Below are 16,364 nucleotides of genomic sequence, written 5' to 3' on the forward strand. Positions count from 1 at the left end.
ATTTTTTAGTTATTTGATATTATTCATTTTTCTTTTATATATATATATATATATATTTTTTATTTTAATGTAGTATGTGCATAAAAGTTATTTTACATTTTTATCAACTTATTTTTATTTTAAATTTATTTTTCATAAAAATTAAAATATATTTTTACACTATTTTTAATTTTTTTTACAAATTTTAATTAATTAATCATCTAATAAACTATTTACAATAATAACTTGTATTTAAAGTATTATTTTTTTCACATTATTTTTTCTATTTTTAATTTTATTCTTTCATAATTTCTAAATTACTATATAAATAGAATAAGATATTAGAAAATTTACTTTATTATTCATATTTATTTTATTCTGATTTTTAATGTTTTGGTATTATTATTATTATTATTATTATTATTATATATGTATGTATATATATATATATATATATATATATAGTGATAGAAGTTATTTTACTTTTTATATGTTTATTTTATTTTTTAATTGATTTTTCATAAAAAATTAAAATATATTTCGATATTATTTTTTTCACTCTTAATTTTATCCTTTTATAATTGTAAATTAATTAGTCATTTAATAAATTATTAAAAAAACAACTTAAGTGTCTATTTTTTAATCATTTTTAATTAATTAATCATTTAATATATTATTAAAAATCATTTATATTTAAAGTATTAATTTTTTTCTATATTTTTTCATTTTAAAATATTAATCGGATGAGTGTTGGAATATCCATTTTTCACATATGAACACATTAATCTTCAAAAAATTTATAAAAAGTGAAAAAAAAAAGTATATACAAATAACTCATAAAAAAGAAAATTACAAAATGGTATCAATATGTATTCTTTAATTATCTATTAATCATTATTTTCAACTACAAATTTCGATAAAATAAAACACTTCAATAAAAAAAAAAGTGTAGAAACTAATACAACTTTATTTCAAAATGGGTTGATGATATTTATATAATTTTTTTCATTTTCTTAATTTTTCTTTCTTTTCTCTCTTCATCATCCAGCCTATCTTGTATTTGTATACTAAAAACCGAGCTCCAGATAAGACAAATTATACATTTGTCATATAAAGGTACCTATTTTTGTTTGTTCAGTATTGCATATTACGTAAATAAATATTATTTTTAGTTAACATTTTCCAACTGATGGTGTTTTACCATTTTCAACTTTTAAAAATCAAACATATTAATATTTTATTTAATTTTGAATAGAAAACGTAGGAGAAAAAATATGTTCGATTATACTTAGAATAAATGAGGAAAGCACAATTTTGCTGATGTCATGGGATGTTGGATTTTGCGATGGAGAGTAGAAAGAAGGATTGAAGTGGTAGCAGGTACGTTGTTGTCTCAGGCAGACACTGATATGGAACAACCAAAACACAAATTTCTTCTGATTCTAACGCTTCTTTTCTCAACCGTCACGGTTGAATCTGAATACCTTCGCCCTCTTCCTCGTAAAACCTTAACCATCCCACGGTATTCAGTTTCCAAGGCTCACTCCTCTTATCCTCAACAGGTCAATCAACCTCGTTTTCATTTCAGAAAATACGACTTTTTGTTTGTCCTTTTTTTCCAGTTGTGTTAACTATTCCTATTTGATCATCCTTATAGTACCGGGTTTCTTTTGTTTTAGATTGGATTACGGGTTCTGTTGGGTTATACTTTCAAGATTGTTTTCTATTTCGTGATACACTGAAAGTTGTTTGTTTTATTGGATCTAATAATTGGAAGTAGATGGATCTTTGCTTCTAAATGGCGAATACCAGTTTCTAGCTTCATATTGAGCTCAAATTTGTGTTACACGGAGATTGTAATTGTGTAGTTTGTTTGTATCGTTCTGGTAGCCTTTTAAAAGCGAGACTGTGCGTAAACAAATAATGATTATTGCTTATCTGCTTATTTTGTAACTTAAATGGTTTGTTTTGCTTTTCTATAAATCATTTCCCAGTTCTGAGACAAATATACTGTGAACTGTCAACCATGCTTCCTTTGTAAAGCAATCATGTCAACAACCTCATTTGATGCATGATTGCGGCTACTAAATTTCAGTTTCTTCGATGTCAATTGTATGTTCCAGGTACACATTTCTTTGGCGGGAGAGAAACACATTAGAATTACCTGGATAACCGATGATAAACATTCACCCTCGTATGTAGAATACGGAACATTACCTGGGAGATATGACTCAATTGCTGAAGGAGAGGTCACCTCTTATAACTATATGTTATATACCTCAGGAACGATACACCATGTTGTAATTGGACCTTTGGAAGACAATACTGTGTACTTTTACCGTTGTGGGGGAAAAGGTCCTGATTTCCAGCTCAAAACCCCTCCAAACCAATTTCCAGTTGTTTTTGCTGTGGCTGGTGATCTTGGTCAGACTGGCTGGACTAAATCAACATTGGCTCACATTGACCAATCTCAATATGATGTCTACCTGCTTCCAGGAGACCTTTCATATGCTGATTGTATGCAGCATCTGTGGGACAGTTTTGGTGAACTAGTGGAGCCGCTTGCTAGTACAAGGCCATGGATGGTGACAGAGGGTAACCATGAAGAAGAGAACATACTCTTGTTAACGGACAAGTTTGTGTCCTATAATTCCAGATGGAAAATGCCATTTGAGGAAAGTGGATCAACTTCAAATCTCTATTATTCTTTTGAGGTTGCTGGTGTCCACGTTATCATGCTTGGCTCCTATGAAGATTATGATGTGTACTCTGAACAATATAGATGGCTAAAGGTCAGTTGATTTTCCCCGTTGATCAAGAATTACTATAGTTGTGTAAGAGTGTTGCAGGCCTTGATCATGAAAAGTTAATTACAGAAACATGTTTGTTTATATTTGTCTTTTTTACATCACACTATGGACCACTTTTTGTTCACCCTTTAATTTTCATTCATCCCTCCAGGAAGATCTGTCAAAGGTTGATAGGGAAAGGACACCTTGGTTGCTTGTGTCATTTCATATACCTTGGTATAATAGTAACAAGGCCCATCAAGGTGCAGGGGATGATATGATGGCAGCTATTGAGCCGTTGCTTTATGCCGCTAGTGTTGATTTAGTTATTGCTGGTCATGTTCACGCTTACGAACGTTCGGTATGTCTTCATGGTTTAGCATATTCTTTTCTTTGTAAGCACCCATTTGATGAAAACTGGGTTTTAATACTCTGATTGTCAGAAACGTGTGTATAATGGAAGATTGGATCCCTGTGGTGCCGTCCATATAACTATAGGTGATGGAGGAAACAGGGAAGGCTTAGCTCGGAAGTAAGTTTCAGATCCAGAAACATTCCACAGAATCTATTCTCTGAATTGTTTATGTGAAAAAAGGCTATATTGAGGTTTATCAGATGCATGCAGCCTGAAATTTGTTTTTCTTTCATTGTTCCTAGACGTGTCCTTACAAGATTGTTTATTGACAGGTATATAAACCCACAGCCAAAGTGGTCAGAATTCCGTGAAGCCAGTTTTGGTCACGGTGAGCTGAAGTTTGTAAACTCCACTCATGCCCTCTGGAGTTGGCACAGGAACGATGATGACAATTCAGTAAAAGTTGATGATATCTGGATAAACTCTTTGGTCAGCTCGGGATGCGTTGATCAGAAGACACGTGAACTCAGAAGTACACTTATGATACCCTAAAAGTTGTATCTGCAACTGTTACTCCGTAACCGTGTGGATCAGCATAAGTTCTGTAAAAATATGGATGATGAAACAATACATCAGTTTACAATGGATCACTAGCGGTAGAATGGGTAAAGTCAGGTATTTCAGTTTATTGCCGCTCGTTTTGCTGGTACATATATTTAGATATTCTAAGGACTTGGACTGGTCAGTAAATTCAGCAAAGGGCGAGTTGTCTCTGCAATTGATGCTGTTGCTTGTTTAGTCTGTATTGGATTGGTTTCTGTATGTACAGCAAAATAAATTTGGTTGCTTACTGGTTAGTGAAAAATGTATGCATTTTCTATTCAGGACCTGCATTCAGATTGTTGATATGATTCTAGATCCTCGCAAAGAGTAAAGCAATGATGATTACTGGGATGTCCGAAGGTCAAATTAACAAAGTGCTGAAGAGTAAATGGGACATGATGGAATGTAAATTAGCAATCTAAGAATAGAGTCGCATTATGGATTATTTCGAAATTCATTACATTTAAACCATCGTAGCAAGTTTTACAAAGATCTGTAGAGAAACCGAGTTCTGATAACAGATATCTGTATCTGGTGAATTGAGGCGTGCAAAGTCTTTTCCCTTCCTCCCCTCTTTTTTTTTTTTTCTCCATGATAACAATTAACTCCATTTTACATTATCAACATGAAGTGATTGGATTGCTCTGGCATGTTTCTTCTGTTTTTTGTGTAATTAATAACAAACCAGCACCTCCATCCTCGCGATGCCTATTGGTTTGATGTCGAGGCCAGTTAGCATGAGCAGCCATGACTCTGTTCAAAAGCTGTAGGGGAACAGACTGTCCTCTATTTTCTTGAGAACGGCACTGAGCAACACGCATAATGTCTTCATTTATTCAGTGTAAACATATAGATCAGTACATTGTCCATTGTACACGTCAAAAACTGCTAAATTATCTTGATTCTAAAGATCCATTCAGTACATTGTCCAATCTTTAAAAGAGCCTTGGGCTACTAAAACATCGATACAAAGGCATAGTCTAGTTCCAGTAAACTGATTGCTTTACTCAGATTGCTCCTGTCCTTGTTCAGCATATGGGGCACGGCAATAATCTGTAAACTTTCAATAAACTCATCGGAGAATGAATTATCCATGGCATATCATATACAGGTAATCTTGCCGGCCTCATGCGCGTTTTTGCATGCTGGAAATGGATAATGAGGCCAAAAAAAAACTCCTACAAAGTTCACGGTTCACAATTTATTTTAAATAGTTTCTGTTTTGGGTTTAAGCATCTTTTTCAAGCTGATCAATCTAAAGAAGAAAGGACCTCAACTGGAGAAGTGTTTGCTCAGTCTCTCTTCTTTACAGCGTCTCTGGTCTCCAACCATGAACTCAAAAGTATCCAAGAGACCATCCAAACCCTCTTGATTCTCCCCAACTGCCTTCAAGGCAAATACAATACTCTCAATAGTAGACAAATAACCAGCTTTAGGCTGATGTCTCACATCACTATATAAGCTAGCCTCATTCACTTCTAACTTCACATGGGGCAAAACGTTCAACCAAGGATTTTCGCTGTAAATTCTTTTCGCCTTAGCCCATGTTCCATCCAAAACAATCAAGTTCTTCACCTCCAAACCAATAGCATCTAGGTCACTAATATTCACAGCTTTATCGGAGGGAAATAATAACACTGATCCAGGACGAACCTCCAGCTCAAACTCTTCACATTCTTCTTCCAAGTCTGCATCCCCATTCAGTTGCTTTCCTTGAAACTTCTTCACCAAAAACCCTTCTGAGAGTGCTTCAGAAGCTTCGGGATAAGCCAGAATATTGTCAAAGCTTAACTTGGGGGATTGACATTGTGCCTGTGCTATCCAAATATGGGACATAGAGCTAATAGCACCATATTTGCCAATGGCAACATTAATAGCAAGCCTACCACTATGTTCATGCACACCTCTAGTTAAACCACAATTTGGAGGGACAACATTTTTCTCAACTTCATCATTCACCACGGCACCATCAGTGGTACTCACTTGAGTCCCAACTTCAGCAAGAGTGGGAGAATCCAGAAAACATCCACGATCATTTCTCAAACCACATTTTTCGGCATTATCAGAATCGCTCAAGTTAGAGCTTTTCTCAGAAAGTAGTTTCTGGGTGTCTCCAAATTCGCAATACGGACGAGAAAGGAGTACATTCATCACGTTTCCAGCAAGACCCGTTTGGCAATTCGGATCCAACAAGCGAATCTGGAACCGGGCGTGGAAATTAACATCAGAAACAGTTGCAACGGTGAGATTCTTGAGACCCAATCTAGCGATTCTGGTAGAATTGAGGGGGTGCTTACGCTCAAGTGCGTGCTGCAGAATGGTTACGTGGACGGAATTTTGGACACACGGTGTGAGGATTCGAGAGCAGAGACACGTTCGTGTGGGTTTGGAACACGACGGGCAAATGGGTCTTTTAGAATTGCCCTGAGTTGTCGACATCAAAATCTTGGTGACTCTCCGCTGAAGGAGCTTGTGACCGTGTGAAAGGTTGAGCTTGAACCAGGGGGTGGTTTGGATTTGGGTAACAAGAAAAACCATCCCTGTATGTTTGGTCTCTAAAACAAAACCCTAATACGTTTGGTCAATTGCTATTTTCTTTTTTAAAAGAAAATTGACCTGGGGTGTTGTTTGTCTTTTTTAAAAAACAAATATCTATTTAATAAAACAAGTGAATTTTTGTTTCTTTTTTTTACTTTTTTTTTATATGCTTGTTTTAAAAAACAACAGTTTTAAGCTTATTTAATAAACAAATTATATATGCTTTCTGTATTTTTTTTAAATACTTCATTAAAGATTACCTATTTTGAATTTAAACAAGTTGACAATATGCGTGCTAAAATCTTAAGTCCCTCTAATTTCAAACTTCATATATATGTGTGTGTAAAAGATCAATTATGAATATATTGTTGATGGTGTGTGAAGTATCATAAAATGATTCAAATGTTGAATTTTATTACATATACGAGATAATAGGTTAAATCATTTGATGATTTGTAATTGAATCTTTACTTTATATTTATTTGGTGATTGCATTTTGTTGTAAAATGGTAACAATAGAAAATAATTAAAGAATGGATTATGATAGGTTGGAATATAATTTTCTCTAAGAGTCTATGTAATAGATTGAGAGCATGGATGACTTTAATAAAAAAAATATTATAATATTTTAATAATAAAAAGTTTAAGTTATATAAAAAAAATAATAGCTGAATTTTAATTTTTATAAAATCATTTTCTACAAATATTTTTTTTAAGTTTTTTTACTTTTTGTAAGTTTTTGATCGTATTAATTTGTTTGACGGTGAGATATTAAATCATGGCATCAAGTTTTACAAAGATAACCTATTAGTCTTTCCTTTTGAATGAGCTGTTTTTTATCCTTTTTCTCATCTCAGTCTTTTTTTTTCTAGCATGTAGGCTTTCTTTGTCTGTATTAGTCTTTAGATATACTTATAGTGATATAATCTCATCACTCTATTGGTGTTCCCATGTGTAGATAGAGCTTATAAGTTTGAATATGGTTTTAGATCTTCTAATAGTTTTGAGTTGTTTTGACAAGTGAGGGAAGCTAATTTTAGTTTTTACATTATGAACTTTATTCTAATTGTTTGTTGTGAATGAATGATGTTTTATATTCAATTTGATTATTGATTATTTTGACGAGTTGATAGGTTAAATTTGTTAAGTCTGATATTGTAACATGTGATATATTAAAGTTTTGATAAATAGTGTCGTTGTTTGCTTGGTGATCCTAAATGGTGGAATTAATCTTTTAGTTTTCTTGTTAGAAGTCATCCTAGAAAAAATGGGATTATTGTTTCATTAACTATCGAATCAAGTTGAAATTTTGATAGTTGGTCATATACACAGTGTTTTTTACAACCATTCAAATATTCGATTAGATGTCTCTAATTGAAGTAGTTGTTCGCATAAGATTAATGTAGTTTAGGTCGTTGACAACTTTGACATCTATTGTTTGTTTGGTGTGTTTTTCCATAATTACTCAATTAAATTGATTCTTGGTTCAACTACATTTAATTTGAATATGTACAAACAAAATTTTTAGAGTTCTTAGAAAGCTACTATTTTATTTTGAAAGTCCCAAATGGCTTGTACACATGTTGTTAGCTTGTACAATATATCTGAGAGAATGTGATATGAAGTGTAAAATATGCATGGTGATCTATTGTTAATAATAAATGAGTTTGGATTAAGTTACAATATCTTAATATGTCGTGGTGTGATGATTTAAGTTTATACGAGAATGTGTGATGTGAATATTAGTTTGTTAGATCATTGTATGAAAGTGATGATAGTGTAATGATTTTTGTGGAGAAAATCCTATTTGTGTGTAAATCATTAGGGTGTGTATTAAGGTAAAGACTATTCCATCGTGTGAATATATCATAAACTCTATTAACCCTTCATACTTATACTCATATAGAGGATAATGATTAGTTTCCGAGAATGACAAAAGGTCATGTCATATAACGATAACCTCACGGTTCTTATGATTGTGATCAAGATTAACCTTATATATGATAGTTCAATAAAGTAGTGTATTTTATCACAAGTGTATAACTTCACAAATTTGATTCAACATATTAACATATTAAGATAGTTGAGTTTATAAGAATGTTTGATAGAGTGACTTATGTCTTTATAAATATCTAGATTACTCTGTATGATGATACAATATGATCATTGATATATGATTTTTTTTTTCGGATCAGCTTATTATTGTGTTTTGTTAATTTCTTATCTTTAGTTTTCTTTTTCGTAATAATCTAGCACACAATTTATCTAAATTGAAATAAATAAACCAAGTCTTAATACATAAGTCAAATTCCAAATTAATCTTCTTCGAGTTATATTTTAGTTGAACTAAAAGAAAAAAAACATTTGTTTTTCTTTAATTTTCAAAAAAAAAAACTTCATTGGCATTCATGTATAATAAATTCATTGATTATATGATTATTCCCATAAGTTTATTAGTTAATAACAATTAGTATAAAAATTTATAAAATAAAGTTAATAAATTTATTATGTATAATAGTAATAATTTATTTTTGAATAACGTACGTTATAAGATTCTCATATTTCATCCTATTAATGACACTATCTCATTTCTATAATTCGTTAGTGTATTTTTCTGACTTTTAAAAATTCAACATGTAGTTTTAAAAATTAAGTGTTGAATGTCTGAATAATTCTAAAAGAGCAAGCTGAGGTGTTAATATTTGACTTGTGCGTTCCACGCTCCCTTTCCCTTCTCTCTCTCACTCTCACGCATTTTCAATCATTTTTCCGATTGAACTGAATTTTCCGGGAAAAGGGAAGACAAAATGCACGATTTCTGCTTCACGATACCGTACGGTTTGTTGCTAGTTTGTGGTGGACTGTCTGCGTACATAACGAAAGGGAGCGTAGCTTCTCTTGCCGGAGGCGCCGGTTCCGGTTTGCTTCTCATCATCGCGGGGTATCTCAGTCTCAATGCCTTTGGCAAACGAAAGAACTCTTACCTCGCTCTCGTTCTCGAGACCGGTATGTTCTATTTCTCTACCTTTCGTTATTGTTACGTCGTGTTGTTGTTTTGGTTTGGAGATGTTTGGCTTCGTCGCGTTGACAGTTGGCTTGTTCTCGATTCTGGATCTGAGACGAGTTCTGTGCTAGAATTCGTGATTTGACGAGTTTGTTGAGATGGATGTGAGGAAAGACGTGGATATTTGTCGGATTCGTTTCGGATTTTATGAAATGTTGGATTTGAATGCTCTCTATGTTAGGATGTCACGATGATATTTCCATGAATAATCTATGTTTCTCCTAAAGAATCAGCTCGATAATCCTCTTAGTTTCTTAAACTCGATTCTTTTATGAGCTACTTGTAATACTAATCGGAGAAGAAAGAAAGAAAAATTAAGGAGGTAAGTCGAATAAAATCTCTCCAGTGAGTTGAGACCAAGAGTTTAGTTTTTATACATCATCAGTGAAAATGTTTAACATTGTCAAATAATCTAAAACTTGGGAAACTTTCGGAAATCTCGAATGCGTGACTTTCAAATCAATCATCGTAAGAGTTAATAAATTTACCATACATCGCAAGTTGTGGTAGGATGATTGTTTAAAAATCATTTAAAATATTTTCAAGCATCAACTTATGAAAAAGTTATAAATTTCAAGCATCAACTTATGAAAAAGTTAAAAGAGAAGTTGAGATGTGAAGATGCATATGTCGTTTTAACTTGTGTGGGAGAAGTCTGACTCATTGTGCCCTTTAGGATTCATTTTATTTTTTTCTTCTGTAAATGTTTGTTGAGAAGTTTATCTAAACTAAACCTTACGGGTTTCCATGATATTCAACCATGGTGCTTTTCCGTGTATTACTTTATATTTCAAGTGATTAAGAGGAAGAGGATGTTGGGGGATTTATTAGGTTAGGTGTAAGAGTAAGAGGGAGGGGAAGTGATACATAGTATTCTTGACTTACTGTCAAGTAGTTGGGAAAGAGGTTGTCTATGGATATTGTTGAATGACATGGAAACTTCAATGAGTTCATGTAGACGGATCAAGATAGGTTAGGTACGTGGTTTATTATAATAATGCCTCTTATTTGCAAAACGCAAGAGTTTCTGGATATGTATTTAAAATTTCTATGGCTATTGGAATCAAATGGGTAAGCTTTATGCAATGGGACAAATGTCTTCTCGTTTTGGTGTTTTACTCGTATAGCATAGTAAGAGCAATCTGATAACTTCAGTGGATTTGTAGTTGCAAAAACATAAGCCTTTAGCTTGAATAGTATTTTTTGAGTGACTGTATTGTATGTTCTTTAATGAAAGTATGGTCTATTTTTGTAATGACTTGCACTGCTCATACTCAATAATAGAAGGTATGCACAGAAACTTTAGCAGAGGTAATGATGTATCAGATTACGTTTTCATGTGTAGGATCTATGACTATCTCTGTGTTTATACTGGGAATGTATGTCTATTGCTCTATATTCATCTGACACGCTATGATCACTGAATTAATTGTGGTCCTTATTAGCAGGAGATGCTCTATACTTTTTTCTAATATGCATATTGTGAAACAGCATGTGCAGCCACACTAACTGGGGTTATGGGGCGGCGATATTTGGAAACATCCAAGATTATGCCTGCTGGTCTTGTTGCAGGAATCAGGTAACCGAAGGATTGATTAGAAGTACCCAAAACGCATTTTAAATAGTTTGTAGATTATAAATCCATGTCCACATGGTTTTTGAAAGTAAATGCATGCATGAAAATAATTTGTTCTTTAAACTCTTATTAAATAATCAAAGCTTCGACAGTCTCATTAATTTTAGAACAAAAAGGAATATTTTTTTGTGCTATCACCCCAATTTGTTTATGCGTGTTCTACCATTTATATTTAACTGCACATTGCTTATTTATTATGTTCAAAATTCGAAGTCAGAAATCAAGCACTGCATACTTAATCTATACTTTGTCCAATTGCTTCACTCCTGTCGCAAAGGAACTATTGTAATCAACATAATTTTCTTGCTTGTTGATCCTAACCGTGTCTGCACTCTGTATATACATTTGTAGACTTTTATGCAACTAAGGATGTTTGTTTTTTGTAAAATGTTGCCCGTGGGATGTATATCCCTAATAGATCAACGAATTTTTTTTTGTATATAGGATTACGAATATGTCTGTCTTTTTCTTGCAGTGCTCTCATGACTCTGTTTTATCTTTACAAATTGGCAACTGGCGGCAACCATCTCCCCACCAAGGCTGAGTGATGATATGATGATATATGATATACTTCCTCTCTATAATACAAATTGTTGGTAGACCTGCAAGCCTTAGATGGCTAAGATATATCGTTGTACTTTAGTGGTTTCAAAGTGTATGGAACAAAAGATAGTTGTTTTCATTGTCTTTATACACGTAGGAGAATTGGGCGAGTCTTCCACTCTGGAAACAGCTCGTTTTATTTCCTTCTTTCCTTTTTCTTAGAATACCTTACCACTGATTGTTTAAATGCAAATCTGGCTCAAATTTGTTGCATACTTGACAAACTCCATTGTATTTCCAAATGAAATGTATTAAAACTTGTTAATTGACCGGTCAACAAATTCGCATTTCTGGGTGTGACAAATTACATTCTCAACCATTTTATGTACTGACGCTTATCTCCAATTACCTAAATTTTTACTGGGGTGCTTATTTATTAAGCTTAACTTAATTTTATAAAATACTAAGATATGGATTGTTCCTACTGAATTTTGACATTGTTTTTAGGCCATGTATGTGGGAGTTGAATTTCTCGAATAGATGTATTATAGACTTTCTAAATTAATCCTACAAATTGGCAAAATTGACTTTGCAGACTTCTAAAGTGAAGGTTGTTTTGATTGTCATCTCATTATTTTATGATACTGTCTCCCTTCTTAATTTATAAGACGACTTTTTCATTTATATTCACTGTGAAATCTAAATGTATTCAACAAATTTTCACAAGTTGCACAAATACTTCTTTATTTATCTAAAATCTTTACTTGGTTATCTATTAATAAATTTTAATTTATTTATGTTAAATAAAACTAGATATAGAATATTTAGTCGTGTTAGAGTTATCATTTTAAGTGATAGAGCATTTGGTACACTCAACTTGTGCTTTTACATACAAGTGCAGGTAGAGTTTTTTGTTTAAATAATAAACTAGTAAATGCACTATAAATACGAGATACTCAATAGCGTGAATAACAATGATATTGAATGTATATGCATTGTGTGTCATACATTAACCAACATGTTTTTGTTTGTTTGTTTCTACTTTACACCACATCTCTATAACACTATTTTAACTCATTTGATTATTTTTTGTGTCATCATCATTGAGAAATAATACTTGTTGATAGTCTCTATCCTTCAAGAGAAACTAAGCTCCTTGTTCCGTGTTTTCAATGCATATATGGGACAAAAGAAGAATCAAGTCAAGGAACTCAGACTAACGTGCTTAATATTCCATCTATAGCATAAATCTTAACACTCTTTTTTATCAGTTCACAAATCTTACACCTAACTTATAGGTGACACCAATTTCATATTATTTTTGGATTTATTTAATCACAACTAGAGCATTAATTAGACAAATAAATTTGTGGATGCTAAAGATAACATCATAGCTATGTATGAAAACATTCTTATATCAGATTGCAGTTTTGATAATGTACAAAGCCGGCTTTATCAAAGAGTTTCATTTGTACCCTTCAATTAGAGATAACAGAAAACGACAAAATCTCTCACAAAAGTCTGACATAAATAGTCTCACAAGAGCATTGCTACGTTGAGAATCTGAAAAAGGAAAACTTCAACCATGAATCTTCTTTTGTTGGGTTTTCTCTTCTTCATCCCAATCTTTCTTCTGCTGAGAAGAGGAAGAAACCCCTCTAAAAGGGTTCCTCCTGGTTCACTTGGAATACCTATTATTGGCCAAAGTCTTGGCCTTCTTCGAGCTATGCGTGCCAACACCGCAGAAAAATGGGTTCAAGAAAGAATCAGCAAGTATGGTCCCATTTCAAAGCTAAGCCTATTCGGAAAACCAACAGTGTTAATCTATGGACAGGCTGCAAATAAGTTTATATTCTCTAGTGGCGGCAACGCGATTGCTAACCAGCAAACACAATCCATCAAAATGATCCTAGGTGACCGGACCTTGTTGGAACTGAGTGGTGAAGATCACAGCCGTGTCAGAGGTGCACTTGTCTCATTTTTGAAGCCAGAGTCCTTGAAGAGATATGTGGGAAAAATGGATGAAGAAGTCAGGAATCACCTTCAGATGCATTGGCAGGGGAAACAGCAACTCAAGGTTTGTTCTTTGTTGTTGCAATTTACAACCCAATACCTGTTTGATTAAAGGGCAGTTTAATTTGTCATGTGGAGAGGGAAAATTAAGACTTTTGAAGCAAATCCTAACAAAATGCAAACCAAAGAGCATGCTGGATTGTGATCTGTAACTTGTTATAGATATTGTGGGAGACCACACTGGGTGTAATGTAATCTTCACCTAATCAACTGGTTTTATAAGATTAAGTTAACTTAAACTTCATTATCTTAATGTGATCAAGAGCTTACCCTAGATAGATAAGATTAGTTGATGTTAAGCTTAAGTTTGACTATCTTTATATATGTACACTCTCCTTTTGGAGTTATGGAGAAGCAAGTCTAGCTTGGGAAAACTATATTGAGTCACTTGTTATTCTCGTTTTTCTTTCAGGTATTGCCTTTGATGAAGACTCTCACGTTCAATATAATTTGCTCTCTTTTGTTTGGTCTTGAGCGTGGAAAACAGAGAGATCAATTCCTGGATTCCTTCCAAGAGATGATAGAAGGAATGTGGTCAGTCCCAATTAACGTGCCCTTCACACGTTACAATCGAAGCCTTAGAGCAAGTGCAAGAATCCAGACCATGTTGAAGGAGACTGTGCAGAAGAAGAGGACTGAACTCGAGCAAAATGCAGCATCTGCACGCCAAGACTTGATTAGTTGCTTGTTAGGCATGGTTGATGAAGACGGCAAACAAGTTATGACTGAGAAGGAAATCATTGACAACATCAAGCTTGTCATGGTTGCTGGACACGACACTTCATCTGTTCTAATCACTTTCATCATCCGACTCTTAGCCAACGAACCTGCTATTTATGCAACAGTTCTTCAAGGTATGCATCAACAAAGTGTGTGTGTGAACAAGCGCAAGAAGAGCAAATTTTGTTTATCCTACTACAGTACCTACTCCTTACAAAGATACCACTACTGAGTTAACTCTTCTTTTATTTGTATAAATTAAAACAGGAAAAACTTGTCATGGTTTCTTACACCGACAATGCATAGAAATTAAACACTTGTTTGGATTGAATAGTATATGCGTTAACAATCTAGAATTAGTCAATCACAAACCATGATTTATAGAGTTTGTTAACTGTTATAACATCACAATGCTTAGAAATTAAACTCATTTGGTTCATGCTTGCAGAACAGGAAGAGATAGCAAAAGGCAAGCCCTCTGGAGAGGCGCTCACATGGGAAGACCTTTCAAAGATGAAGTACACATGGAGAGTAGCAATGGAAACTCTTAGAATGTTTCCTCCTATTTTTGGTGGCTTCAGAAAGGCTGCAACAGATATTGAATACGATGGATACCTCATACCCAAAGGATGGCAGGTAATTGAAACTCTGTTGCCTGTCATTAGAACTCCTTTCCATGCAATTATGTTACTGATCAAATCCTTTCTACACGTTTATAGATTTTCTGGGTTACAGCAATGACCCACATGGATAGCAGCATTTTCACAGAACCATTGAAGTTTGAACCTAGTAGATTTGAAAACCAAGCATCTGTACCCCCCTACTGCTTCATTCCATTTGGTGGGGGAACAAGAATATGTCCAGGGTATGAGTTTTCCAGGCTTGAAACTCTAGTTGCAATTCATTACCTAGTGACTCGATTCAGTTGGAAGCTATGTTCAGACAATTTCTTCAGTAGGGATCCAATGCCAGTACCATCTCAAGGGCTACTGATTCAAATTTGGCCAAGGAGACTTTCTTAATGGTCATTTTAGTAACAGCTGGTCTTATAATACAATGTACCAAAAATAAGTCAATGTTAATAATTAAAGAGTAATTATTACCTTATTTTGTATTCACACTTGAAAATAACTGAGTTACAATCTTACAAGAAAAAAAGAAGAATAAGCAAGCGCTTAAACTACACTATTTTAAATCATTTCGCATGTATCTCCTAATTTGCATATTCCATCATTTGACAGAATTGGAAAACTATATCATTTTTAAATTGAAAATTTTCTGTTCATAATCAAGACTGCACCAACCGTAGCAGAAGGGTGTTTTTTTAGGTGGGGACTAAACCGTTTTCTTTTGGAAAAATGGAAATTTCAATAAACTCACCATTCATCTGTTGATTCCATAAGACTTTATGATACAAGGGATCGACAAATCTAAGATTTGTCAACTCTATTATACTCGTCTAAGTTGTTCATTAATATAAATAATTGAATTGGATTCAGATGTGGAAAAGTCCATAGACAAGAAACGGCAGAAAAATCTTTATCGTTACAAAAAGTAACCTGACAGTACATTCAATTAGAAAATCTTAGGGAAACAAGTTTAAGTTTTTCTCATTTATATGTTGTTCATTATAGCATGTGTAAGCACAAGCCTTACTTAGTGTGTTGGGAATTTTTAGGAGTTTTGGGAATATGAAAATATAAAAGATAGAAGCAACTTGTTATATATTATTTTGTTTTATTTATGTAATATATATACACACGTGTGTGTGTGCAATATATACATTAAAGTATACCAAATTATCAAATATCAAATATTTATAATATGACATTCTTGATTTCTTAAATTTAAATAATAACTAATTTCTAAAACTCAAAAAGATATTTAAAACTGAATCATTTCTTAAAAACTAAATTAAATTAAAAAAAATATTAGTAAATATTTTCAACATTCCTCTTAATATATGTTTATTTAAATTTTAAATCTTTAAAAATTTGATTTTTTTTTCTTTGTTTGCTTATAATGATCACATCTTTCATTCAATTTCACATTTTTTTTATTATT

The 16,364-nt window shown here is 33.1% G+C and overlaps 4 protein-coding genes across 5 annotated transcripts; 3 read left to right on the plus strand and 1 right to left on the minus strand.

Annotated features, from left to right (window-relative positions):
• The first annotated feature begins 1,310 nt into the window (after positions 1–1,310).
• LOC106765016 (purple acid phosphatase 18) lies at positions 1,311–4,265 on the plus strand. Of its 2 annotated transcripts, XR_002668113.1 has the most exons (6): positions 1,311–1,541; positions 2,103–2,771; positions 2,941–3,129; positions 3,212–3,300; positions 3,456–3,798; positions 4,009–4,265. XR_002668113.1 is itself a non-coding variant. In XM_014649498.2 (5 exons), the coding sequence occupies exons 1-5, from the start codon at positions 1,389–1,391 to the stop codon at positions 3,673–3,675; spliced, it is 1,320 nt and encodes a 439-aa protein (XP_014504984.1). In that variant the 5' UTR covers positions 1,311–1,388; the 3' UTR covers positions 3,676–4,007. The 2 variants fall into 2 exon arrangements, 1 of the variants encoding a protein (XP_014504984.1); XM_014649498.2 differs by lacking the exon at positions 4,009–4,265 and having other exon boundaries at positions 3,456–4,007.
• Positions 4,266–4,399: 134 nt separating this feature from the next.
• On the minus strand, positions 4,400–6,306 carry LOC106765017. The gene has a single exon (XM_014649499.2). The coding sequence runs from the start codon at positions 6,262–6,264 to the stop codon at positions 4,999–5,001; it is 1,266 nt and encodes a 421-aa protein (XP_014504985.1). The 5' UTR covers positions 6,265–6,306; the 3' UTR covers positions 4,400–4,998.
• A 2,636-nt stretch (positions 6,307–8,942) lies between these two features.
• On the plus strand, positions 8,943–11,844 carry LOC106764138 (protein FATTY ACID EXPORT 5). The gene is made up of 3 exons (XM_014648370.2): positions 8,943–9,270; positions 10,820–10,907; positions 11,440–11,844. The coding sequence occupies exons 1-3, from the start codon at positions 9,072–9,074 to the stop codon at positions 11,510–11,512; spliced, it is 360 nt and encodes a 119-aa protein (XP_014503856.1). The 5' UTR covers positions 8,943–9,071; the 3' UTR covers positions 11,513–11,844.
• Positions 11,845–13,092: 1,248 nt separating this feature from the next.
• LOC106764195 (taxadiene 5-alpha hydroxylase) lies at positions 13,093–15,498 on the plus strand. The gene is made up of 4 exons (XM_014648435.2): positions 13,093–13,584; positions 13,993–14,434; positions 14,749–14,936; positions 15,020–15,498. Exons 1-4 carry the CDS (start codon positions 13,093–13,095, stop codon positions 15,320–15,322), a joined length of 1,425 nt encoding a protein of 474 aa, XP_014503921.1. The 3' UTR covers positions 15,323–15,498.
• Positions 15,499–16,364: the final 866 nt, after the last annotated feature.

Source organism: Vigna radiata, chromosome 6, assembly GCF_000741045.1.
Source record: "Vigna radiata var. radiata cultivar VC1973A chromosome 6, Vradiata_ver6, whole genome shotgun sequence".
Lineage (NCBI taxonomy): Eukaryota > Viridiplantae > Streptophyta > Magnoliopsida > Fabales > Fabaceae > Vigna > Vigna radiata.

Coding starts and splice junctions, on each gene's coding strand:
- LOC106765017 (XM_014649499.2), bottom strand. CDS start 6,264: ATGGTTTTTCTTGTTACCCAAATCCAAACCACCCCCTGGTTCAAGCTC.
- LOC106764138 (XM_014648370.2), top strand. CDS start 9,072: ATGCACGATTTCTGCTTCACGATACCGTACGGTTTGTTGCTAGTTTGT. Junction 9,271..10,819: donor CGCTCTCGTTCTCGAGACCG/GTATGTTCTATT, acceptor ATTGTGAAACAG/CATGTGCAGCCACACTAACT. Junction 10,908..11,439: donor GGTCTTGTTGCAGGAATCAG/GTAACCGAAGGA, acceptor TTTTTCTTGCAG/TGCTCTCATGACTCTGTTTT.
- LOC106765016 (XM_014649498.2), top strand. CDS start 1,389: ATGGAACAACCAAAACACAAATTTCTTCTGATTCTAACGCTTCTTTTC. Junction 2,772..2,940: donor AACAATATAGATGGCTAAAG/GTCAGTTGATTT, acceptor TCATCCCTCCAG/GAAGATCTGTCAAAGGTTGA. Junction 3,301..3,455: donor AGGGAAGGCTTAGCTCGGAA/GTAAGTTTCAGA, acceptor GTTTATTGACAG/GTATATAAACCCACAGCCAA.
- LOC106764195 (XM_014648435.2), top strand. CDS start 13,093: ATGAATCTTCTTTTGTTGGGTTTTCTCTTCTTCATCCCAATCTTTCTT. Junction 13,585..13,992: donor AGGGGAAACAGCAACTCAAG/GTTTGTTCTTTG, acceptor TTTTTCTTTCAG/GTATTGCCTTTGATGAAGAC. Junction 14,937..15,019: donor TCATACCCAAAGGATGGCAG/GTAATTGAAACT, acceptor ACACGTTTATAG/ATTTTCTGGGTTACAGCAAT.